At 46.7% G+C, this 25,814-nt stretch overlaps 1 protein-coding gene across 1 annotated transcript in view; it reads right to left on the bottom strand.

Annotated features, from left to right (window-relative positions):
* The window catches only part of SLC41A3 (solute carrier family 41 member 3), a 56,366-nt gene that overhangs the window by 20,023 nt on the left and 10,529 nt on the right, over window positions 1-25,814 (bottom strand). Inside the window, exon 2 of the mRNA XM_007465260.1 lies at window positions 17,788-17,895. Coding sequence (XP_007465322.1) covers window positions 17,788-17,895 — 108 coding nt within the window. The remainder of the gene's footprint in view (window positions 1-17,787; window positions 17,896-25,814) is intronic.

Here is a 25,814-nt window from a genome sequence, read left to right as displayed (position 1 = left end):
AAAAAAAATTAACCAAAAAAAAAAAAAAAAAAAAAAGAACTCATCAAAGAGACAGAAAGGGAGAAAATGAGGGGGAGAAAAGCTATGAGACATACAGAAAACAAATACCAAAACGGCAATAATTAGTCCTTGCCTATCACTAATTACTTTAAATGTAAATAAACTTCCCAATCGAAAAACATAAATGGGTAGAATAAATTTTTAAATATACAAGATCCAACTACATGCTGTCTACAGGGGGGTAACTTTAGATCTAACGACACACATGGATTGAAAGAGAAAAGGTGGAAAAAAGATATTCCTTACAAATAGCAACCAAACAAGAGGAAGGATGACTGTACTAGTATCAGACAAAATAGATACTAAGTAAAAAACTGATCCAAGAAACAAAGAAGGACATTATATACTGATAAGAGGACTGTGAATATTGATAAAATATATATTGATTATACATTGACATAAACCACCAGGAACACGTAACAGTTATAAACATACATAGACCAAACATCAGAACTCCTAAATATAGGAAGCAAATGTTGATAGAATTGAAAGGAGAAGCAGACAGCTCTGCCATAATAGAAGACTTCAATTCTCCACTTTCAATAATGGATAGGACAACCAGACAGAAGATTGTGAAGGAAACAGAGGACTTGAACATGTCTATAGACTAACTGAACCTAACAAACAGATACATGATACTCTACCCAACAACAGCAGAATACATCGTTTTCTTAAGGGCACCTGGAACATTTGTTGAAAAAGAAGAAAAATCTCAAATCAACAACCTAACTTTACAACTAGAAAAGAACAAACTAAACCCAAAAGCTATCAGAATAAAAGAAATAATAAATATTAGGCCATCACCAAAAAATCTACAAACAATAAATGGTTGAGAGGGTGTGTAGAGAAGGGAACCCTCCTGCGCTGTTGGTGGGAATGTAAATTGGTGCAGCCACTGTGGAGAACAATATGGAGATTCCTCAAAAAACTAAAAATACAACTACCGTATGATCCAGCAATCCTACTCCTGGGCATATATCCAGAGAAAACCATAATTCAAAAAGACATGTACCCCAGTGTTCATTGCAGCACAATTTACAATAGCCAGGTCACGGAAGCAATCTCAGTGTCCATCAACAGAGGAATGGATAAAGAAGATGTGGTACATATAAACAATGGAATATCAGCCATGAAAAATAACAAAATAATGCCATGTGTAGCAACATGGATGGACCTAGAGACTGTCATACTGAGTGAAGTAAGTCACACAGAGAAAGACAAATATCATATATGATAGCGCTTATATGTAGAATCTAAAGGAATGGTACAAGTGAACCTATTTATAAAACAGAACTTGAGTCACAGATGTAGAAAACAAACTTGTGGTTACCAGGTGAGAAAAGAGAGGGGAGGGATAAATTGGGAGATTGGGATTGACATATACACACTACTGTATATAGAATAGATAACTAATAAGAACCTACTAAACAGCACAGGGAGCTCTATTCTGTACTCTGTAATGACCTATATAGGAATAGAATCTAAAAAAGAGTGGATAACATGTGTATGAATAACTGACTCACTTTGCTGTACACCAGAAACTAACATTGTAAATCATCTATACTCCAATAAAAAAATAGAGGAAAAAATAAATATTAGGGATAAACAGAAAATAGAAAAACAATGGAGAAAATCAACAAATGCTGTTTCTTCAAAAAGATCAACAAAATGATCAAACCTTAAGCTAGACTGATTAAGGGAAAAAAGACTCACATAACTAAAAGTAGAACTGAGAAGAAATCATTACTCAGTTTACAGAAATAAAAAGTATTATCAGAGAGTACTTTAATGATTATATGCCAACAAATTGGACAACCTAGATGAAAAGGATAAATTCCTAGAAATACACAATTGGCCAAGTCTAAATCATGAAGAAACAGAAGCTCTGAACACACCCATAAGTAGTAAGGAGATTGAATTGGTAATCAAAAACCTCTCAATAAAGAAAAGCCCAGGACCAGATGGCTTTACTGGTGAATTTTACCAAACATTTAAAGAAGAATTAACATCAATCCTCCTCAAACTCTTCCAAAGCAATTGCAGAGGAGGCAACATTTCCAAACTCATTCTGTGAGGACAGATTTACACTGACACCAAAGCCAGACAAAGACACTACAAGAAAGCCACTGAGTAATATCCCTTATGAATATTGACACAAAAATCCTCAATAAAATACTAGCAAACAGAATTCAAGAGCACATTAAAATTACTGTACACCATGATCAAAAGAGATTTATTCCTGGAATGCAAGGCTAGCTCATATGAAAACTGATCAATGCAGTATACTCTATTAACAAAATGAAGGAAAACAAACCATGCCATCATCTCAATTGATGCAGAGAAAGCATTTGACAAAATTCAACTTTCCATCATAAAAACATTCAACAAACTAGGAATAGAAGGAAACTACCCCAATATAATAAAAGCTATATACCAAAAGCCCACAACTAACATAACACTCATGGTGAAATACTGAAAAATTTCCTCTAAGATCAAGTAAAACAAGGATACCCACTTTCACCACTTTTATTCAACACAGTCCTGGAAGTCTTAACCAGAGAAATTAGGCAAGAAAAAGAAATAAAAGACATTCAAATTGGAGAGAAAGAAGTAAAATTATCTCTACTCACAGATGACATGATCTTACATGTAGAAAATCCTAAAGACTGCACAAAAACTGAACTAATAAAGCAATCCATCAGTCACAGAATATAAAATCAACAACAGAAACAAAACACACCCACGTGTGTCTATTTACTAACAACGAACAATCTGAAGGAAACATTAATTGAACAATTTAACTTTCATTTACTGTAAAACATCAGAAAGAAAAACGCTCAGGAAGTAACTTGACAAAGGAGGTGAAAGACGTGTATGCTCAAAATGTCACTGAAAGAAATTCTGAAAGACACCAATAAATGGAAAGATATCCTATGTTCATGGATTGGAAAACAATACTGTTAAGATGTGAGTATTACCAAAAGCAATCTACAGGTTTAATGCAATCCCTATCAAAAACCCAATGGCAAAAATAGAAAAAACTCATTTAAAAATTCATACGGAGTCTCAAGAGACCCCCCCCCAAAGCCAAAACAATCTTAAAAAAACACACCAGGTTGGAGAAGACCAGGTGGCAGAGTAGAAGACCTTGAGCTCCCCTCCTCCCATGAGCACACCAAACGCACAACTAACTGTTGAACAACCGTCAATAAAAAAGACTGATACATTACCAAAAAAGATATTCTACATCCAAAGACAAAGAAAAAGTCACAGTGAGACAGTAGGAGGGGCATACTTGCAATATAATCAAATCGCATACCCGCCAGGGTGGGTGACCCACTGACTGGAGAATAATTACATCACAGAAGTTCTCCCATGGGAGTAAGAGTTCTGAGCCCCACATCAGGATCCCCAGTGTGGGGATCTGGCATTGGGAGGAGAAGCCCCCAGAGCATTTGGCTTTGAAGGCCAGCAGGTCTGAGTCTCAAGAACTCCACACGACTTGGGGAAACAAAGACTCCACTCTTGGAGGGTGCACACAAAGTCCCAGCACAAAAGCACTGACTCCAAAGGAGCCTGGGTTAGGCCTACCTGCTGGTCTCGGAGGGTCTCTTGGGCAGCTGTGGCTCTCTCCTGGGACATAAAAGCTGGTGGTTAACATATCCAGGAGTATGCAGCTGGAGGATGATATCTTGCTTGGGACAGTTAGCACCAAGACCTGGCCCCACCCAACAGCCTGTAGGCCCCAATGCTGGGATGCCTCAGGCCAAACAACCAACAGGCAGAACACAGCCCCACCCATCAGCAGACGGGCTGCCTAAACACTTTCTGAACCCACAGCCACCTCTAGACATGCCCCTTGACATGGCCCTGCCCACCAGAGGGCCAAGACCCAACTCCACTCACCAGTGGGCAGGCTCCCACCAGGAAGCCTGCACAAGCCTCTAGACCAGGCTTACCAACTAGGGGGCAGACACCAGAAGGAAGGAAACTACGATCCTGAAGCCTACAGAACTGAGTCTGAAAACACGGGTCAGAACCTACCCTGGGACTAGCTTGTCCCTGGCCCTTGGGTGACGAGAGGGGAGAGCACTGCTGGGACACATAGAACATCCCCTACAAAGGCCAATTCTCCAAGGTTGAGGAATGTAACTAAGCTACTACATACATAAAAATACAAATAGAAATTTAAACAAAATGAGATGGCAAAGCAATATGTTCCAGACAAAGGAACAAGATAAAACCCCAGAAGAACTACTATGTGAAGTGGAGATGAGCAATCTACTCAAGAAAGAGTTCTGAGTAATGATCATAAAGATGATCCAAGAACACAGGGAAAGAATGGAGGCACTGACTGAGAAGTTACAAGAAGTTTTTAGGAAAGAATTAGAAAAAATAAAGAACAACCAGAGTTGAAGAATACAATAAATGAAATGAAAAATACACTAGAGGAAATCAAGAGCAGAATAAATGAGAGGGAAGAATGGTTAAGTGAGCTGGAAGACAGAGTGGTGGAAATCACTGTCTCAGAACGTAATAAAGAAAAAAGAATGAAAAGAAACAGCGACAGTTTAAGAGACCTCTGGGACGTCAAATGCACCCAAATTCGAGTTATAGGGGTTCCAGAAGAAAATGAGAGAGAGAAAGGGCCTGAGGAGATACTTGAAGAGATAATAGCTTAAAATTTCTCTAACATGGGAAAGGAAACAGTCACCCAAGTTCAGGAAGCACAGAGTACCATACAGGATCAACCCAAGTAAGAACATGCCAAGACAAATGGTAATCACACTGACGAAAATTAAAGAGAAAGAGAAAATATTAAAGGCAACAAGGGAAAAGCAACAACTAACAAAGGAACCCCCAAAAGGTTATCAGCAGATTTTCAGCAGAAACTCCACAGGCCAGAAAGGAGTTGCATGATATCTTTAAAGTGATGAAAGGGAAAAACCTACAACCAAGAATACTCCATCCAGCAAGCATCTTATTCAGATTCAATGGAGAAATAAAGCTTTACAGACAAGCAAAAGCTAAAAGAATTCAGAACCACCAAACCAGCGTTACAACAAATGCTAAAGGAACTTCTTTAAGCAGAAAAGGCCAGAACTAGAAACAAGAAAATCGCAAATGGAAAAGCTCACTAGTAAAGGGAAACAAAGAGTGAAAGTAGGAAATCATCCACACACAAGTATATATCTAAACCAAAATCATGAGAGGAGAAAAGTATAAATGCAGGATATCAGAAATGCATTGGAAATTAACAGATCAGCAACTTAAAACAATCATGTATATATATAGACTGCTATAGTAAAATCTCATGGTAACCGCAAACCAAAAATCTACAACAGATATACACACAAGTAAGAAGGACTCCTAGACAGACTGGTGATCTCTTAGAATGATAGGTGTAAGTGGTCCCTTGTTCCAAAGGTGCCAACTCACCTATGCAGGACATATTAAGAGTTTGTTTGGGAGATTACTTCAAGATGGCGGAGTAGAAGGACGTCAGCTCACCCCATTCTTATGAAAACACCAAAATCACAACTAACTGTTGAACAACCAACGACAGAAAAATGCTGGAACCTAAGAAAAAAAAAAGATACCCTACATCCAAAGACAAAGAAGAAGCCACAACAAGATGGTAGGAGGGGTGCAATCATGATAAAATCAAATCCCATACCTGCTGGGTGGGTGACTCACAAACTGGAGAATAATTATATCACAGAAGTTCTCCCATGGGAGTGAGAGTTCTGAGCCCCACATCAGGCTTCCCAACCTGGGGATCCGGTAACAGGAGGAGGAGTCCCCAAAGAATCTGGCTTTGAAGGCCAGCAGGGTTTGAATGCAGGACTTCCACAGGACAGGGTGAAACAGAAACTCCATTCTTGGAGGGCACACACAAAGTCTTGTGCACACAAGGACCCAGGGGTAAAAAGCCCATAAGAGACTGGACCAGACCTACCTGCTAGTATTGGAGGGTCTCCTGCAGAGGTGATGGGGAGGGCAGCTGAAGCTCACTGCAGGGACAAAGACACTGGCAACAGCAGTTCTGGGAAGTACTCACTGTCGTGAGCCCTCCTGGAGGCCACCACTAGCCCCACCATATAGCCTGTAGGCGCCAGTGCTGGGTCACCTCAGGCCAAACAACTGACAGGGAGGGAAAACAGCCCCACCCATCAGCAGATTAAAGTTTTATTGAGCATGGCCCTGCCTACCAGAGGGACAAGACTCAGCTCCACCCACCACCAGTCCTTCCCATCAGGAAGCTTGCAAAAGCCTCTTTGATAGCCTCATCTACCAGAGGGCAGACAGCAGAAGCAGAAAGAACTATAATCCTGCAGCCTGCAGAACAGAAACCACAATCACAGAAAGTTAGACAAAATGAAACGGCAGAGGAGTTATGTTCCAGAAGAAGGAACAAGATAAAACCCCAGAAAGTCAACTAAGTGAAGTGGAGATAGGCAACCTTCTGGAAAAAGAATTCAGAATAACGATAGTGAAGATGATCCAGGATCTCAGAAAAAGAATGGAGGCAAGGATCGAGAAGATGCTAGAAATGTTTAACAAAAACCCAGAAGAACTAAAGAACAAACAGAGATGAACAATACAATAACTGAAATGAAAACTACACTAGAAGGAATCAATAGCAGAATAACTGAGGCAGAAGAACGGATAAGTGACCTGGAAGACAGAATGGTGGAAATAACTGCCGAGGAGCAGAATAAAGAATGAAAAGGAACGAAGAGAGTCTAAGAGACCTCTGGGACAACATTAAATGCACCATCATTTGCATTATAGGGGCCCCAGAAGCAGAAGAGAGAAAGGACCTGAGAAAAGACTTGAAGAGATAATAACTGAAAACTTCCCTAACATGGGGAAGGAAACAGTCACCCGAGTCCAGGAAGCGCAGAGAGTCCCAAGAAGGATAAACCCAAGGAGGAGGAACATGCTGCCAAGACACACAGTAATCAAACTGACAAAAATTAAAGACAAAGAAAAAACTTTAAAAGCAACAAGGGAAAAACAACAAATGACATACAAGGGAACTCCCATAAGGTTATCAGCTAATTTCTCAGAAGAAACTCTGCAGGCCAGAAGGGAGTGACATGATATATATATATAAAGTGATGAAAGGGAAGAACTTACAACCAAGAATACTCTATCCAGCAAGGCTCTCATTCAGATTTGACAGAGAAATCAAAAGTTTTATGGACAAGCAAAAGCTAAGAGAAATCAGCACCCCCAGGCCAGCTTTCCAACAAATGCTAAAATAACTTCTCTAGACAGGAAAGCAACCAGCAGCTTAAAATAACCATGTACATATATAGACTGCTATAGCAAAACCTCATGGGAACAGCAAACCCAAAATCTATAATAGGTACAAACACAAAAAAGGAAACAACCCAAACAGAACACTAAAGATGGTCATCAAACCACAAGAGAAGAGAAAAAGAGAGGAAAGGAAGAAAAAAGACCTACAAGAACAAACCAAAAAAATTAAGAAAATGACAATAGGAACATACATATTGATTATTACCTTAAATGGATTAAATGCTCCAACCAAAAGACACAGAATGGCTGAATGGATACAAAAACAACACCCGTATATATGCTGTTTACAAGAGACCCACTTCAGACCTAGGGACACATACCAACCGAAAGTGAGGTGATGGAATAACATATTCCATGCAAATGAAAATCAAAAGAAAGCTGGAATAGCAATACTCGTATCAGACAAAATAGACTTTAAAATAAAGACTATTATAAGAGACAAAGAAGGACACTACATAATGATCAAGGGATCAATCCAAGGAGAAGACATAAAAATTGTAAATAGATACGCACCCAACAGAGGAGCACTTCAATATGTAAGGCAAACATTAAGAGCCATAAAGAGAGAAATCAACAGTCACACAATAACAGTGGGGGCTTAACACCCCACTTTTGTTTTTTTTTATAGCATGCTTTCTTTTTTTAATACCTATTAATTGCTTTTTAAAAATTAATTAATTAAGTTGTGCCAGGTCTTAGTTGCAGTCAGTGGACTCCTTAGTTGCGGTTCGCCGGCTCCTTAGTTGTGGCATGTGGGTTCCTTAGTTGTGGCAGGCGGGCTCCTTAGTTGTGGCTCACAGGCTCCTTAGTTGCAGCATGCAAACACTTAGTTGCGACACGCATGAGGGATCTGGTTCCTGGACCAGGGATCGAATCTGGGCCCCCTGTATTGGGAGCATGGAGTCTTAACCACTGGGCCACCAGGGAAGTCCCAACACCCCACTTTCATCAATGGATAGATCATTCAGAAAGAAAATCAATAAGGAAACACAGGCCTTAAATCACCCATTAGACCATATGGACTTAATTGATATTTATAGAGCATTCCATCCAAAAGCAGCAGAATACACACATTCTTCTCATGTGCATGCAGAAGAGTCTTCAGGATCTACCACATGCTGGGCCACAAAGCAAGCCTTGGTAAATTTAAGAAAGCTGAAATCATATCAAGCATCTTTTCTGACCACACGCTATGAGATTACAACAAGGAAAAAACTGTAAAAAACAAACACGTGGAGGCTAAACAATATGCTACTCAACAACCAATGGATCACTGAAGAAATCAAAGAGGAAACAAAAAAATACCTAGAGACAAATGAAAATGAAAAAAACGATGATCCAAAACCTATGGGATGCAGCAAAAGCAGTTCTAAAGGGAAGTTAATAGCAATATAAGCTTACATCAGGAAACAAGAAAAATATCAAACAAACCGCCTAACATTACACCTAAAGCAACTAGAGAAAGAAGAACAAAGTCTAAGCTAGTAGAAGGAAAGAAATCATAAAGATCAGAACAGAAATAAACAAACTAGAAACGAATAAAACAATACCAAAGATGAAAGAAACTAAAAGCTGGTTCTTTGAAAAGATAAACAAAATTGATAAACCACTAGCCAGCCTCATCAAGAAAAAAAGGGAGAGGGCTCAAATCAATAAAATTAGAAATGAAAAAGGAGAAGTTACAACAGACACCACAGAAATACAAAGCATCCTAAGAGACTACTACAAGCAACCATATGCCAATAAAATGAACAACCTGGAAGAAATGGACCAATTCTTAGAAAGGTACAATCTCCCAAAGCTGAACCAGGAAGAAAGAGAAAATGTGAACAGACCAATCACATGTACTGAAATTGAATCTGTGATTTAAAAACTCCCAACAAAGGGACTTCCCTGGTGGTCCAGTGGTTAAGAATTTGTCCTGCAATGCAGGGAACGCCAGTTCGATCTCTGGTCAGGGAACTAAGATCCCACATGCCACAGGGCAACTAAACCTGTGCGCCACAACTACTGAGCCCGTGCACTCCGGAGCCTGCGTGCCACAACTAGAGAGAAGCCTGTGCACCGCAACGAAGAGCCCACGTGTTATAAGGCCACTATAGCACCAATAAAATATACAAACAGCTTATACAGCTCAATATCAAAAAAACAAACAACCCAATCAAAAAATGGGCAGAAGAGGGCTTCCCTGGTGGTGCAGTGGTTGAGAGTCCGCCTGCCAATGCGGGGGACATGGGTTCATCCCACTGTGAGCCATGGCCGCTGAGCCTGCGTGTCCGGAGCCTGTGCTCCGCCACGGGAGGGGCTGCAACAGTGAGAGGCCCACGTACTGCAAAAAAAAAAAAATAAAAGGGCAGAATATCTAAAAAGACATTTTTTCAAAAAAAGACACACAGATGGCCAACAAACACATGAAAAGATGCTCAACATCGCTAATTTTTAGAGAAATACAAATCAAAACTACAATGAGGTATCACCTCATACCAGTCAGAATGGCCACTATTAAAAAGTCTACAAATAATAAATGCTGGAGAGGGTGTGGAGAAAAGGGAATGCTTCTACAAAGCTGGTGGGAATGCAAACTGGTACAACCACTATGAAGAACAGAATGGAGGTTCCTTTAAAAACTAAAAATAGAGCTACCATATGATCCAGTAATCCCACTCCTGGGCATATATCTGGAGAAAGCCATAATTAGAAAAGATACATGGACCCCAATGTTCATGGCAGCACTATTTACAATAGCCAACACATGGAAGCAACCTAAATGTCCATCGACAGAGGAATGGATAAAGAAGATGTTGTACATATATACAGTGAAATATTACTCAGCCATAACAAAGAATGAAATAAGCCATTTGCAGCAAAATGGATGGAGCTAGAGATGATCATACTAAGTAAGACAAAGACAAATATCACATGGTATCACTCGTATGTGGAATCTAACTAAAAAAGATGATACATGAACTTATTTACAAAACAGAAACTGACTCAAAAACATAGAAAACAAACTTATGGTTACCAAAGGGGAGGGGGAAACAGGGATAAATTAGGAGATTGTGCTTAAAATATACATACTACTATATAGATAACCAACAAGGACCTACTGTAGAGCACAGGGAACTATACTCAATATCTTGTAATAACCTATAATGGTAGAGAATGTAAAAATAAATAAATAAATATATATATATACACACATCTGAATCACTTTACTGTACACCTCAAACTAACACAATATTGTAAATCAACTATATTTCAATAAAAATTTTTAAAAAAGAACGAAGTTGGAGGCCTCATACTTCCTGATTTTAAAACCTATTTCAAAGCTACAGGCTTTGAAACAATGTGGTACTGCCATAAAGACACATAGACCAACGGACTAGAAAAGAGACCCCAGAAATAAACCCTGGCATATATGGTCAAATAATTTTTGACAAGCATGCCAAGACAGTTCAATGGGGAGAGGACAGTCTTTTCAACAAATGGTGCTGGGAAATCTGGACAGCCACGTACAAAAGGATGAAGTTGAACCTTTACCTAATACCATATATAAAAATTAGCTCAAAATGGATCAAAGATCTAAACATTAGAGCTAATTCTATAAACTTCTCAGAAGAAAACATAGGGGAAAAATCTTAGGACACTGTATTTGGTTGTGATTTCTTGGATGTGACTCAAAAAGCACAGGTAAGAAACTAAAAATAGATAAACTGGACTACATCAAAAGTTTTAACTTTTGTGCATCAAAGGACACAATCAACAGAGTGAAAAGAAAACCAACAGAAAGGGAGAAACTACTGGCAAATCATATGTCTGATAAGGGTTAAGTTCCAGAATACATAAAGAACTCCTACAGCTCAACAACCAATAAATAAACCCCATTAAAAAATGTATATAGGACTTGAATAGACATTTCTCCAAGAAAATTAAAAATGGCAAAAAGCACATGAAAAGATGTTCAACATTACTAATTATTAGGGAAATACAAATCAATATCACAGCCATTAGGACGGCTACTACTTAAAAAACAAACAACCCCCCCCCCCCAAAACAAAACAAAAACCCAGGAAATAACAAGTGCTGAGGAGGACGTGGAGGAATGCACACTTAACAACAGTTAAGATGGTAAAATTTATGTGTATTTTACTAAAATTAAAATAAAATGTTTTAAAAGACCCTTTCAGGGGGGTGAAAAGTCAAGCCAGAGAATGGGAGAAAATTTTTGCAAACCACATATATGACAAAAGACTCATATAGAGAATTTATAAAGAGCTCTCAAAACTCAAGAGTAAAAACAGTAATGTAATTAGATATGAACAGATGCTTCACTCAAAGAGGTATGTGATGGCAAAGAAGCACATGAGAAAAGGTGACCGCTATTAGTCATTAGGGAAATGCGAATTAAGATCAAGATAAGATATCACTACATGTTTATTAAAACAGCTAAAATCAAAACTAGATGACACCAAATACTGGTGAGGATGCAGGAAAACTGAACACCTCAAAAACTGCTGGTGAGATTTCATAAAATTTTCTGTCAGTTTTTTTAATATATTTTTAAAAATTTTATTTCTTTTATTACTTATTTTGGCTGTGCCAGGTCTTAGTTGTGGCATGCGGGATTTTTTTTTTTTTTAAGTTGCAGCATGAAGACTCCTAGTTGCGGCACTGCAGACTTATTAGTTGTGGCATGCACATGGGATCGAGTTCTCTGACCAGGGATCAAACCCGGGCCCCATGAACTGGGAGCGCGGAGACTTACCCTGAACATGAAATTTTGATTCCTACCCTTTGTTCACGTTGCTACTGAAGGGTCTGTCTTCATGCTGATGTAAAAGAGCTGCTTAGATACTTGAGGATACAGATGCTCTGTTAATTTTGTATAACTCTTCCCCTTGTGGGTTATTCCCCTTTTAATTTGTGCAAGGAAACTGTACGGGTAGAATTGTGTCCCCCCAACAGAACTTGAAGTCCAAACCCCCAGAACCTCGTAACTGACTTGATTTGGAAATAGGGTGGTTGGAGATGTACTTAGTTTATACGAGGTCACACTGGGGTAGGGTGGCTGCTGTCCTTATAGAAAGGGGACATTTGGAGATATGTGCACACAGGCAGAGCCACGTGAAGACAAAGAGGTTGGGGCAGTGCATCTACAGGCCAGGGAACAGTGGAGATCACAGCAGACCCAGAGCTGGGGAAAGGCCTGGAGCAGAGCCTCCTATAGCCTCAGGGGGAGCCAGCCCATCCCAGCCTCCACCTCTGACTTTTAACCAGAGCTTGGAGACCATACATTGCTGTTGTTTAAGCCACTCGGGCTGTGGTGCTTTCTTATGACAGCCCCAGGGAACTAAAATTACTACGTAGCTCCCAGTTTAACTGAGACAAGGCATCGTCTTTCCATTATGAGTTCTGCACTTGTTCTGCTACTTAAAAAGCATTTCTTGTCACCAACTCTAAAGTTACTGATATGTTTTTCTGGTATCAGGCTTTACTTTAAATTACTCCATGTATTCAAAATATACATTTAGGTATGACATAAAATAAAAATTACTTCTAAAGAATTAGCCAATTATCTCAGAACCATTTATTAATAATTCACCCTCTTTTCATTGATTTAAAATGTCACATTATTATACAGTAGATTGTATTTGTAAAGTCTGAGCTTATTTCTGGATGCTCTGTTTTATTCTCTGATATATCAATTGAGACTGGCTGCAAAATATTTTTCTTACTATAACTTTATATTATGTTGTAAAATCCGGAAATCAAATTTCACCATTAGTCTTCTTTCTCTTTTTCCTACCAATATTTTCATGGTTATTCTGACTCATTCCTCCAGATAAACTTTAAAATAATACTGTCAAGGGCTTCCCTGGTGGCGCAGTGGTTGAGAGTCTGCCTGCCGATGCAGGGGACACGGGTTTGTGCCCCGATCCGGGAAGATCCCGCATGCCGCGGGGTGGCTGGGCCCGTGAGCCATGGCCGCTGAGCCTGTGCTCCGCAACGGGAGGGGCCACAACAGTGAGAGGCCCGCGTACCACACACACACACACACACACAAAAATAATAATAATTAAAAATAATACTGTCAAATGTTCCCCCAAATCTCTCTGGCATTAACTGCATTAATTTTATAAACAAAAACAGGGAGAACTGGTAACTTCACAACATTGATTTTTCCCATCAGAAACTCCGTCTCTCCCTCCAAATTTCTATTTCCCTTTATGGAGTTTTGTCATTTTATTTGAATGGGTCCCACACATTTCTTTTTGAGGCTTCAGGATGAAAAAGCTTTAAAATTGGTTCACAGTTTGAAATGGTACCTAATCAAACTTACAAGCTTTTGCACAGCAAAGGAAACCATAAACAAAACGAAAAGACAACCTACAGAATGGGAGAAAATATCTGCAAATGATGCAACCAACAAGGGCTTAATTTCCAAAATATACAAACAGCTCATACAACTCAACAACAACAAAAAACAAACAACCCAATCAAAAAATGGGCAGAAGACCTAAATAGACATTTCTCCAAAGAAGACATACAGATGGGCAATAGGCACATGAAAAGATGCTCAACATGGCTAATCATTTGAGAAATGCAAATCAAAACTACAATGAGGTACCACCTCACACCAGTCAGAATGGCCATCATCAAAAAACCCGCAAACAGTAAATGCTGGAGAGGGTGTGGAGAAAAGGGAACCCTCTTGCACTGTTGGTGGGAACGTAAATCATTTATACAGTGTAGCCACTGTGGAGAACAGTATGGAGGTTCCTCAGAAAACTAAAAACAGAGCTACCACATGATCCAGCAATCCCACTCCTGGGCATATATTGGTAAAAACTATAATTCAAAAAGATGCATGCACCCCAATGTTCACTGCTGCACTATTTACAATAGCAAAGACATGGAAGCAACCTAAATGTCCATTGATAGAGGAACAGATAAAGAAGATGTGGTACATATATATAGTGGAATATTACTCAGTCATAACAAAGAATGAAATAATGCCATTTTCAGCAACATGATGCAACTAGAGATCCAGTGAAGTCAGTCAGAAAGACAAATACCATGTGATATCACTTATACGTGGAATCTAAAATATGACACATGAATCTATGAAATAGAAACAGATTCATAGAGAACAGACTGCTGGTTGCCAAGGGGGAAGGGGTTGGGGGAGGGGTGGAGTGGGAGATTGGGGTTAGCAGATATAAGTTTTTATATATAGGATGGATAAAGAACAAGGTCCTACTGTACAGCACAGGGAACTATATTCAATAGCCTATGATAAACCATAATGGAAAAGAATATACAAATAAAAAAAGAATATATATATGTACAATTACAAAAAATTTGTTCATTGTTTAAAAGATATCTCCAATTTTTTCAATTCAATTTTACAATTCAATTGTATTTTGTAATGACCAATTCTGGTGTGTGCAGAAGTGTGTAGTTACACATGTTAATGTCTATTTTAAATTTCATCTAGATATTTTGAAACCAGATCACTTTACTGAGATTATTAGTTTTAAAACTTTTCTAGTTGATTTCCTTAGTTTTCCAAGAAGATAAGCATATCAATAGCAAATAATAAGTTTTTCTCCCTCTTTTTTATTTAAGGGTCTTATTTCCTTTTCTTGGCGTATTACACTAGCTAAAACACCCAGAACAATATAAATAAAATATCTTCTATTTCAAGTTGCACTAAAAATATTTTTTACATCATGAGTGGGTCTTGAAGGCAGAACTAATCTACAGAGATTGGAAGTGGATCAGGGGTTTCTGGGATGGACTGTGGGTGGCAGGCTCTGTATCTTGATTAGGATAGTAGTTATGTCAGTGTGTGTATTTGTCACAAGTCACGGACCTGTACACTTAAAATTTGTGAGTTTTTGTTGTATTTATTTACACATTGATACAGTGTTGAGTGTTGAAAGCTTCGTTTTTTTGTTTTTTATAAATTTATTTATTTAATTTATTTATTTTTGGCTGAGTTGGGTCTTCATTGCTGTGCAGGCTTTCTCCAGTTGCGAGAGCAGGGGCTACTCTTCGTTGCAGCGCCCGGGCGTCTCATTGCAGTGGCTTCTCTTTACTGGGGAGCATGGTCTCTAGGCGCACGGGCCTCAGTAGTTGTGGCTTGCGGGCTCTAGAGTGCAGGCTCTGTAGTTGTGGCGCATGGGCTTAGCTGCTCCGCGGCATGCGGGACCTTCCCGGACCAGGGCTCGAACCCGTGTCCCCTGCATTGGCAGACGGATTCTTAACCACTGCGCCACCAGGGAAGCCCCTTAATGCTTTTATAAAGGTTCTATTGCACAAACAGGCTGTGATGATGAACTGTTCCAATCATTCTTTTCTCCCCTCCACATTTTATGCATTTAAAAAACATTATAACAGTAAGAAACAATCACAGCACAGAAGTGTTTAATATGCAGTTAAGCACCATGGAATAAAAATGTAACTCAAGGAACAGTGCTTAAGAAGCCGCCTGCCAATGCAGGGGACACGAGTTCAAGCCCTGGTTTGGGAAGATCCCACATGCTGCAGAGCAGCTAAGCCTGTGTGCCTCAACTAGTGAGCCCGTGCTCTAGAGCCCGCGAGCCACAACTAGCCACAACTACTGAAGCCCGCGTGCCTAGAGCCCATGCTCCGCAACAAGAGAAGCCACAGCAATGAGAAGCCCGCGCACCGCAATGAAGACCCAACGCAGCCTAAATAAATAAATAAATAAAATAAATTTATATTAAAAAAAAATGTAACCTGAAATGCCACCATGGCAGGGATTACCATCAACATTTCTTCCCTCTCACCAACCCATTTAATCACACTTACGTGTGTGCACACGTGTATGTGCACACACACAGGCACCATGTCACCTGCCACTTAAGACATTTCAATGGCCTACAAGACTGCACGGTCTGGCCTCTGCTGTGACAAATTACCACAAACTCAGTGGCTGAAGATGATGCAAACGTCTTCTCTTTCAGTTCTGGAGGCTAGGGGTCTACAGAGGGTCTATGCAGGGGGGCAGATGTTTCTTTCCGTTTCCAGCAGGTAGAGCTACACCCGGCTCATGGCCCTTCCTTCATCTTTGCAGGTGGTGGCGAGCATCTGCTCCCCCAACTCTGCTTCCTTCTTCTGTCTGACATTTCCCCCCAACCCTGCCTCCCCTTGGTAAGCACCCTTGTGACAACACAGGGCCCCCTGGACAATCCAGGATTATCTCCAACCACAAGGGTCTTAACTTAATCACGTGCAAACACCTCCACGTAAGGGAGCGTTCAGTCTCCACAGGTTAGGACGTGGACATCTTTGCGAGCTGCTGTTCAGCTGGCCACCCCTTGTAGTGGAATAACTGAGGACATGGAAAGGAGACGTGACCCATCAGCCCCCCGCCAGCAAACTGGGGGCTGGCGAATAAGCCAGAACTGTGAACAGTCCTGAATGCTTTGAGCCCCGCCCCCGGCAAACCAGGGGCCTGCGAAGAAGCATCGAGTGCTTTGGGCGCTGATCCATGAGAATGTCCTCAGTGTAATCAGTGTGGTGGGAACACAAGGCAATGTCCTTGTGCAACTTGAGTATAATCAAAATAATGGTGGGAACTTTGTGCTGCTTTTGCGCTCAAGGACGAAGCGCGGCATGTTTTCAAGAAACCCCGTTATTGCTTTTATAATCAATAGAAACATATGTTGCTGCTTTGGCATTTCTGAAATGTTAAGGAAACAAGTCTTAAAATGTTAACGTAGATAATGCTTTAATAAAAGCTACCACAGCAGGACAGACGGCACTGTTTTGCCTGAGCGGGCGGCAGCCCTCTACTGCTGTGCTTCGGCACAATTCATCTCGTGTGATGAGCTTACTTTCGGCCCTGTCATAAGATAAACTACAACCCCTCACCTCCCTCTCCAGCCTCGGGCTCCAGGGACCCCCCCAGCACCCCAGCTGCATCGCCCACCTCTCAGTATCTAGAACACAGCGCATCAGGACGTTTTCACAGAGAAAGGAGACCATCCCCATAACCGAAGGAAAGGGATTTCCATGCCCTGGGAAGGTGAGGCGAGTAGCAAAGCTGGGAACAGTGACAGAGTGCCCAGAGGAGGACACCCTGGTGACGAGGCTTCTAGGACATTCGCCACTGCTTCTGGGTCACGTGTGGAACCAGCCTCAGGCTACAGCATGAACAGGGGACACAAGGACACAGCGCCCCTGACATCTGGGCCTCATCCGCAGCCCAGCCTCCGGCCGAAACGCAGGGTAATGGCCGGGAGGAGTGACCGGATAGAGCCACACGACAGGAAAACTCCCAACGACATCAGATTTTCAGAGTCCAACCCACCCGCCCACAAGCTCCACAGGGAGACCTGGAGGTCAGATGTGCAGACGTCCACTCACCGCGGTGGAGAGGCGTGAGGCCAGTGTCATCTCCAGGTTGCCCTTCAGGCCCACCAGGGGCGGCACCAAGGTCAGCAGGTCCTTCACCTCTGTGAACACGGGCCAGTGCTGCAGGGAAAGAACTGGGGGGTCAGTCCAAGCACATGTACCGCGCCTCTCAGGAACTGCTTGAGATATACTTTGACAAGTCCTCGTTCCCTGTAAAATGAAAAAAACTACCCAGTTTCTTAAATGGCTTTAAACTAAACAGAGTAATGATCAACCGTAAACAGTGGCCCAGGGAACCCCTTCCTTCCCTGACTGCCGGGAGACTGGGTCTGGGCCCATGCCTGTGGACGGGGAACTGCTCTGTCCTGCGTGCACGTCTGTAGAAACAGGAATGAGCCCCCAACTTCAAAGCTGGGGATTTCTTGTGGGATTTCTCACGGGCGAGCTGGCAGGACGATCTGGGCTGGGCAGGGACTCCCTGGCCCCAAAGCCGATGGGTGGGGTCCAAGGTCACGGGGGTGGGGGCCCTGGATTTGTGAAAACTGACAGAATGTGTCTCTATCACTTGTAAATACATAAAAATGTAAAAAGAAGGAACAGGAAGCACAAGCACGCTTCAAGAGAACGCGAAGATGTTTCTTTGTGAAGGGAAACTGGTCCTACCTGTTTAACGTGCAGTTAGACCACCCCTACCCCAACCAATTTTTCACACCCCAACTGACCGACTAGCTGCTTTCGCCTCCCTGGGCCTGAGCTATCTGTGACCCTCCACAGAAGCTGGTCCTGAAACCCTACTGCTCTGTGAGCTGGGAGGCAGGTGGCGTGGGGTCTGGTTCCCCGTCCCGAAGACAAAAGTCCCCCTACCCCAGGGGCCCAGAGGGTCATCAAAAGAGCCACCCCTTGGGCTTCCCTGGTGGCGCAGTGCTTGAGAGTCCGCCTGCCGATGCAGGAGACGCGGGTTCGTGCCCCGTTTCGGGAAGATCCCACATGCCGCGGAGCGGCTGGGCCCGTGAGCCATGGCCACTGAGCCTGCGCGTCCGGAGCCTGTGCTCCGCAAATGGGAGAAGGCCACAACAGTGAGAGGCCCGCATAATGCAAGAAAAAAAAAAAAAAAAAAAAAAAAAAAAAGAGCCACCCCACAATGCATCTTACAGGATCTGGAAGCAAAGGGGCCGGCCAGGCCCTCTGAAGACCCCTTTGTGTCCTGAGATCTGGGAAGTTTCGCAGACTCACAGTTACGGTTCCCTCTCCTTTACCTTTTCTACAAAGCTGGGAAGTTGAGAACCCAGTCCCAGCTTTGGTGGAGTTACAAGCCTTCCTCTCCGAAAAGTGTGGAAGGAATGTGTCACCAGCCAGGGGGGTGCTGCGTCCTGTCCAGCAGAGGCCCCTCCCGCCTGGGAAGCCCCCTCCCAGGGGCTGGTGCTCTCACCCTCCTCCCACCAACACACAAGACCGAGTACCCACCCCCACAGTAAACCCCCTTCTATCCGCCCCCTTCTTCCCCGGCACCAATGAACTTGGCCGCCACACCTGAGACCGATGTGTGCGGGGTGACTCCCCATGGGAACCCCTCCCCCGCTACGTGACAGGCACACCCATGTCTCCACGTGGCTGACGGGGCCTCGTCCTGTCCTGTGCTGACCTCTGATTGTCCCATCTTGGCCTCCGCTGAGGGCTCCTCATCTCCCTCCTGATCTTTTACATTTTTCAAACGTAAGGGACTGGAGGCATCCCTGGTGGCGCAGTGGTTAAGAATCCGCCTGCTAATGCAGGGGACATGGGTTTGAGCCCTGGTCTGGGAAGATCCCACGTGCCGTGGAACAGCTAAGCCCGTGCGCCACAACTACTGAGCCTGCGCTCTAGAGCCCATGAGCCGCACCTACTGAGCCTGCACTCTAGAGCCCACAAGCCACAACTACTGAGCCTCCGCTCTAGAGCCCACGAGCCGCAACTACTGAGCCTGCACTCTAGAACCTGTGAGCCACAACTACTGAGCCCGCACGCCCAGAGCCCATGCTCCGCAACAAGAGAAGCCACTGCAGTGAGAAGCCTACACACCACAACTTAGAGTAGCCCCTGCTCGCTGCAACTAGAGAAACCCCGCACACACCAAGGACCCAACACAGCCAAAAAAACCAAAAAACAAAACACAAAAATGTAAGGGACTTATTTTCTTTCTCCAGACAGGAAGGCTGCAAAGGTCTAATAACCATCTCTGCTTCTTCAACGTGGGCAACAGATATCTCAGCGCCCACAGTAACCTTGAATCTGTGGGACCGACTCACCCACGACTGTTATGCTTTCAAAGGAAAACCCAGGGTCAGCTGTTGCCAAGATCCCGTGTCCACGGCTGAGAAAGTCCCCGTTCCAGGATACACGGAGCCAAGCTGGGAGAGGTCAGGCTGCCCACAAGGAACCTGAGGCCCTGGTGCATGCTCCCGCCCACCCTTCCCTGGACTCACCCCATCCACTCGGATCTGATTCTGCCAGCAGTACAGCAAGGTTGTGACCCCCTGCCCTCTAACCCTGACTCCCCCTCCTGCTTCGGTTCTCCCTTCTCTCCAAGTCCTCTCCCTTCCAAGGCCAAGGCCCCTCCCCATCCCACACAGGGGCGGCAGGAGGTGAGCCTGCGAGCGGTGGTCCTGTCCTCCTGCAAGGGGTCGCCTGGGCTGGGCCACAGGCACGGCCGAGGAGGGTTGGGAAGGGGCTTTAGACACATCAGGTCTGACGACCATGAGGGGCTACTCAGGGACAAAGCCAGCAAAGGTGGACGGCACCAGGAGAACAGAAGGCCAGGGCCCCAGGGACACCAAGTCCAAGGGGTGAACAGGGCTGGAGTTGCCTGACCTGCAGACCTCTTCAGGGAGACCCTGAATGGGTCGGGATTTTGGTCACCCACTCCCAGAGCACCCTGACGGCGGCTGGCTCCACAACCCAGCTCACGCCTGCCCCCGGCTGCGGACAGCCCTGGACGTCCCACAGGTCCCCCGCCCAAGGCTCCACGCTGACCCTGCTGCATGAGCCCCGTGCGCTGGCTCTTGCACTTGCGGGGAGGGGTCTCTCAATCACGCCTACAGTCCCCAGCTCTCCCCTGCAGCCTTGAGCAGCACCACTGGGTCATCTCAGACCCCAGCAGCCAGGGAGGACATGTCACTCCACCCCTTACGACCCTTCACTAATTCCAGTTCTGGGCACACAGGTCCTCATGTTCCGCAAACACAAAGGCAGTGCAGACCGGGGCATGAGGAGTGGGCGGGGCTGCGAGCCCTCCATCTGGCAGGTTAACGCACCCCTTTATCCCGAGATGGCTCACCAAACTGCGTGCTCACCGGCTGTGCGATTTCCTCCACGCCTATGCTGGACCCCAGTGAAGAACAAAGAACGAGGACAAAGTGAACAACGCCTCACCCTCGGTGGCCGCCCCCCTGCCCACACACTCGCCCCCTCCGTGGTCTGCGCACAAGGGCCCCCTCTCTGGGACGTTCACTGTTGCTCACGCACCCTGGAAATGCCACCTCTGAGGCCCAGCAAAGCGTCTGCAGTCTCAGACCTGCCCCTCCTCCCTTGCTGCCTCCGCCCCCTGCTCGTTGTCTGCAGGGGGGCCCAACGGCCACCAGACACGCCAGCCAGGAAGGTCAGCTTCCACTCAGGATTCAACCAAATTCGCTCAACAAAGGAGGAACTGGATGACAAGTGGCTCTGTCCACCTGCCCGGAGCTTTGCTCTCGGCTGCTTCGAGCAGCCAGCCTGTCTGGTTCAGCCCTGATCTAGGAAGAGTAATCACATGTGCTTTCACGGTCCCTGGTGCCCACATGTGCATGTAAACCCCAAAAAGGTCTGGAATGACACCACGACTCGATAGTAAGGGACCTATGGCGACTGAGGCCGTGGTCAAAGAGGGCTTAACCTCGCTGTGATGCTTGTTCCATAAAAAGACATACTTACACCTTACTTGTGTAACTGAAAAAAAATGTTTTGAAGAGACGAAACTGATACTCTGGCCACTTACTGGGCCTCAATTCCCAGGCCCAGAATCAGACTCCCGGCCCCAAAGAGCGTAGGTGAAACCTGCACCCAGCCAGGCACAGAGCCACACCGGGGACCGTCCACGAGGTGCGACTGTCAGGCCAGGTGGTCTACCTCACTGTGGGCTCGGAAGCCCCGAGGCCCGGTGTGAATGGCTCTGGTCAGGCACCAGCCTGGGTACCGCTGGAGCCAGGAGCCCCCTGTGATGTGGCTTCCCTCTGGGAGCCCCAAGACTGCTTCCTGCACCGCCAAGAGGGGTGAGCAGGGAGGTGGTGAGCACCAGAAGCCAGTAAACAGAGGGCCCTTGACCCTCACACACACTGTCTGCAAGGTGGGGACGAGAAAAGGGCTGTGACGTACAGAGCCGTTCCATCCTCCCAATCGCTGGCCCTCCCGAAGCTGACGGCTCAAGGCCAAACCTGCAGACAGCCTGCCCCACGTCTGCTCTGGACCCACCTCCCAGACGGAACCCGCACGCGGTCAGGAAGGGCGCTGCACTCTCCAGCTGGACACCCTCCAGACCCGGCCCCGGGGCACCTCCGCTGATGGTCAGGCATGACCCCCTCTCCCCCCAGGGCCCCACCAAACCTCCTGGACTCTGTCGAACTCTCGGCCGCCTGTTCTCGGCCCTGAGACCCCATAGAAAGGGTCATGGGTGAGCAGGTCGAGGACACGAGGCCATGCTCCATGCAAGGTGCTGGGGAAGGTCGAGGAGAGAGATTCAGGGTGGACTCTCCCAGTGTCCGCAAGGCCCAGGGAGGGCGACAGACCCCAGGGCAACTCCAGGGGAAGCAGCAGACAGGAATCCGGGTCTCCAGCTGGCAGCACGTGAGGAAGTGCCCTGTCCACTGGGCAGGGCGGCCAGACACCGCCCCAAGAACCTCGTTCAGAGCTGGGTATCTGGGTGGGTGTCGGCCGCCTCCTCCAGCTCACAGGCAGGGGCCCGGCGGGATGTGAGAGGTGACGGCCCCTCCCCCCGCATGCTCACATACAAGCCCCAGCGGATCGAGAGCACACCAACTCCATAAGCGACCCAAACACGGCTCCCAGAGCTGACCCAGGGCATAAACAGACCCCCTGGGTCTCCCAGCAAACACCTCTCCTGATAGAGACTCCCGCATCTGCATCCCCTTGTGCACCTGGACCCCCGCCGCGCTCAGGACCCCGTCCTCCCGCTGAGACCCCCCTCCGGAGATTCTGGGGCTGGAGAAGCGGTGCCCGGCACCCTCGCTCGGGCCAGCCCACCACCTCACAACGCTGCCCGGCTTGCAGGTGGAGAGCCTGAGGCAGGATGCCTGAGCCCCTCGGGTGGGGAGAGACCGCAGGAGCAGGACTCAAGGCCCCCCAGGCCCTGACTAATGGGTCTGCGTTCGCTGGAAGGAGGACAGTTCGAGCTCCCAGGCTGAGGAGTTTCATGCAGGCTGACGGTGGAGGGTCGTCAGAAGCCTCTGTGACTCTCAGACACTGAGGTTTCAGGAGGACACTCCTGCCAGCCCCCCGAGCCCGGTCCCCTGCCCGACCCAGGGGTCTGTCCTGTGTGTGATGCCTGGTCCCCCACCCCGGGACCCATGCTGTCCCCCGCCTTGCCATACGCACTTGGACGGTGTTCATCAGCAGGCCAGCCATCACCATGCCGAGGCCAGACAGCAGAATGGGCACCACAACCTGGCCCACGATGGTGAAGGTGGTCTCGGGGAGGACCCCGCGGGGGCAGCGGGTGAACTCACAGCGGAAGCCTCGCAGCTTCGTGCCCTGGAAGCAGAGCTCCAGGTCCAGCTGGGTGACGACCATGGCCAGGCCGGTGACGCATTCCCTGGATGTTCAAGCCTGGGCGCCCCCAACACCGGCCTCCGCCCACACCAGGATGCGTTTCCTAAGGAGTCCACCCGGGCAGAGCTGCCAGGTGCCCCGTGCTGTGGACGGTCCCCACTGCCCCTCGGCCGAGGGCCAGAGCCAATGGTGAGGAACAAAGGCCGGGTGACTCAGCCTCGCTCAGGGCTCGGCCACTCCTGCTGTCCACTCCTCGAAGATCAGGTTCTCCTCCGAGAGTGGCTGCCGTGTCTGGTGGGACCTCCCTCGGCTGGCCTCCCACGAGGAGGCTCCCTGTCCCCTGGAGCGACCTTGACAGCGTCCAGCTGTCCGGTCCACGCTGGCTCGGGCTGGACCAGAGAGCCGGAGCCATGTGAGGTCTGGCCTTGGTGAGGCCGCACGGGGCCTGGGGACATCTCAGCCTGAAGCACCTGCTCCTCAGGCCAGGTCTGAGCCCCTGAGGACTGTCACCCCTCAAGGTCGAGAGGCCTGCAGGCCCCCAAGAGAGAAGCCGTGCCCTGCGGCCACTCGACCTAGGTGCCAAGGGGCTCACGGCCACAGGAAGAGGCTGTGTTCACAGAAGGAATGCAGCCCTGCTGTCTCTCAAAGGACAGAGACTTGTAAGGTGCTTCTTAGGGGCCCAGGCTCGTGCCGACAGGTTAGACCAGCCTTGAGCTGCCGCCCCTACCCCGAGGAGAAGGGGGTCTCTACGTGGAATAAATGAGTGTGTCCACTGTGTATCCCACAGGTGCCGGGGACAGTGTCCAGGCCTGAGGGCGGGCTGATCAGGGTCAAGGCCAGAGCCAGCAGGAGCCCAAAGCTGAGGGCTGGATGCTCGCTCACACCTCCTGTGCACCTCAGCCGGTTCCCCTCCTTCGGACGGTCCACCCCACGCTCAAGCCCAGCCCTCAGCCTGGAGTCCAGCCTCACCACCCTAGACCCCACTGGCCAGCCAAGCCCGATTCCCTCCTCGCCAACTCCAGCCAGACCCTGACGGCCGTTCCCCTCGCGCCCCCGATGTTTCACTGCATCCTTCCTCGCCCCCTTCACTTTCTCATGAAGCCCCTCCCAGGAGCCAGACAGAAAGAGCCCCACTTCCCAGCGAGGGCTGGAGTCTGTCTGCCCCTTGTGCGTGAGTGCAGGAGACGCTGCCCCCGTCCAGTTCTGGGCCCCGATCCTCGGGTTCTGACGGCTTCCACTGCCCACCTCCGGAGATGCTGGGGCTCAGGACCCCGCCGCCCCACCGAGGAGAAGCTCGGGTGTGTTCTAGCTGCGGCCCTGTGGGCAGTCAGCAGCAGCCATCCTGTCACAGGAGGGGATGGTCCTGGACTGTGTGTCCCACCAGCTGCTCGCTGAGTGGCGTCCAAATGAAAGATCTGAGATCAAACTGACAGCGGGCTTCCCGCCAGCCACAGAGTCAGGCGCGGTTTGCTGCAGAGAAGGAGCAAAGGGGACCTTCTCAGATAATGCAGCAACTCCTAACCTCCCTGCGCAGCCCAGACTCTCCCTGAGCTTTCAGGCCACAGCTGACCACCCGTGCCCTTTCGCGTGCACACACGTCACATTCCGTCCATCACCAGACCCTCAAGGCACCCCCGAGCCACGCACCAGGAAGCAAAGGTTCTAGTTTTGCAAATGAGAAGGTGACGGCCCCGCGAGGGTTTGCCCATGACCACCCCCGAGTCAGCCTCACAGGCGGGGCCAGGACCTCGACCCCCGACTCCAGTGCCCACTGCCCCCGCTGCTACCCGCCTCTGAGATGAGGGTCCGTTTGTTCACACAGGAGTCTGAACCAGCAAGAGGCTAAGAGAAACAGCACATTTCTAAGGAAAGTGTGGCAGAAGTTGACGCATCTAAGGCCGCTAGCTCGTTTAAGACAGACCCCTCTCAGCGGGCCCACTCTGGACACTGGCTGCCCCAGTCCCCAGGCCCACATCTGGACAGGCCCCCCAACGAGCCATTTCCTTCTCCTGGCTTCAGCACCTCCTATGATCTCTTTATAGTTTTAAATGCGATCGAAAGTCATAATACAACATAAAATCATACACAGGGGGGTCCCTGAACCACTCTCATCAGGACAGAAGATGTGGAAATAGACAACCACTTGCATGATTACATATGGGAAAGATCCCTAATTAAGCAGGTTATAAATCATTACAAAAATGTTTCTCTTTTTTTTTTTTTTTTTTTTTTTTTTTTTTTTT

Source organism: Lipotes vexillifer, unplaced genomic scaffold, assembly GCF_000442215.2.
Source record: "Lipotes vexillifer unplaced genomic scaffold, Lipotes_vexillifer_v1.1 scaffold1115, whole genome shotgun sequence".
NCBI lineage: Eukaryota > Metazoa > Chordata > Mammalia > Artiodactyla > Lipotidae > Lipotes > Lipotes vexillifer.
This window is presented reverse-complemented; position numbering and strand designations above follow the sequence as displayed.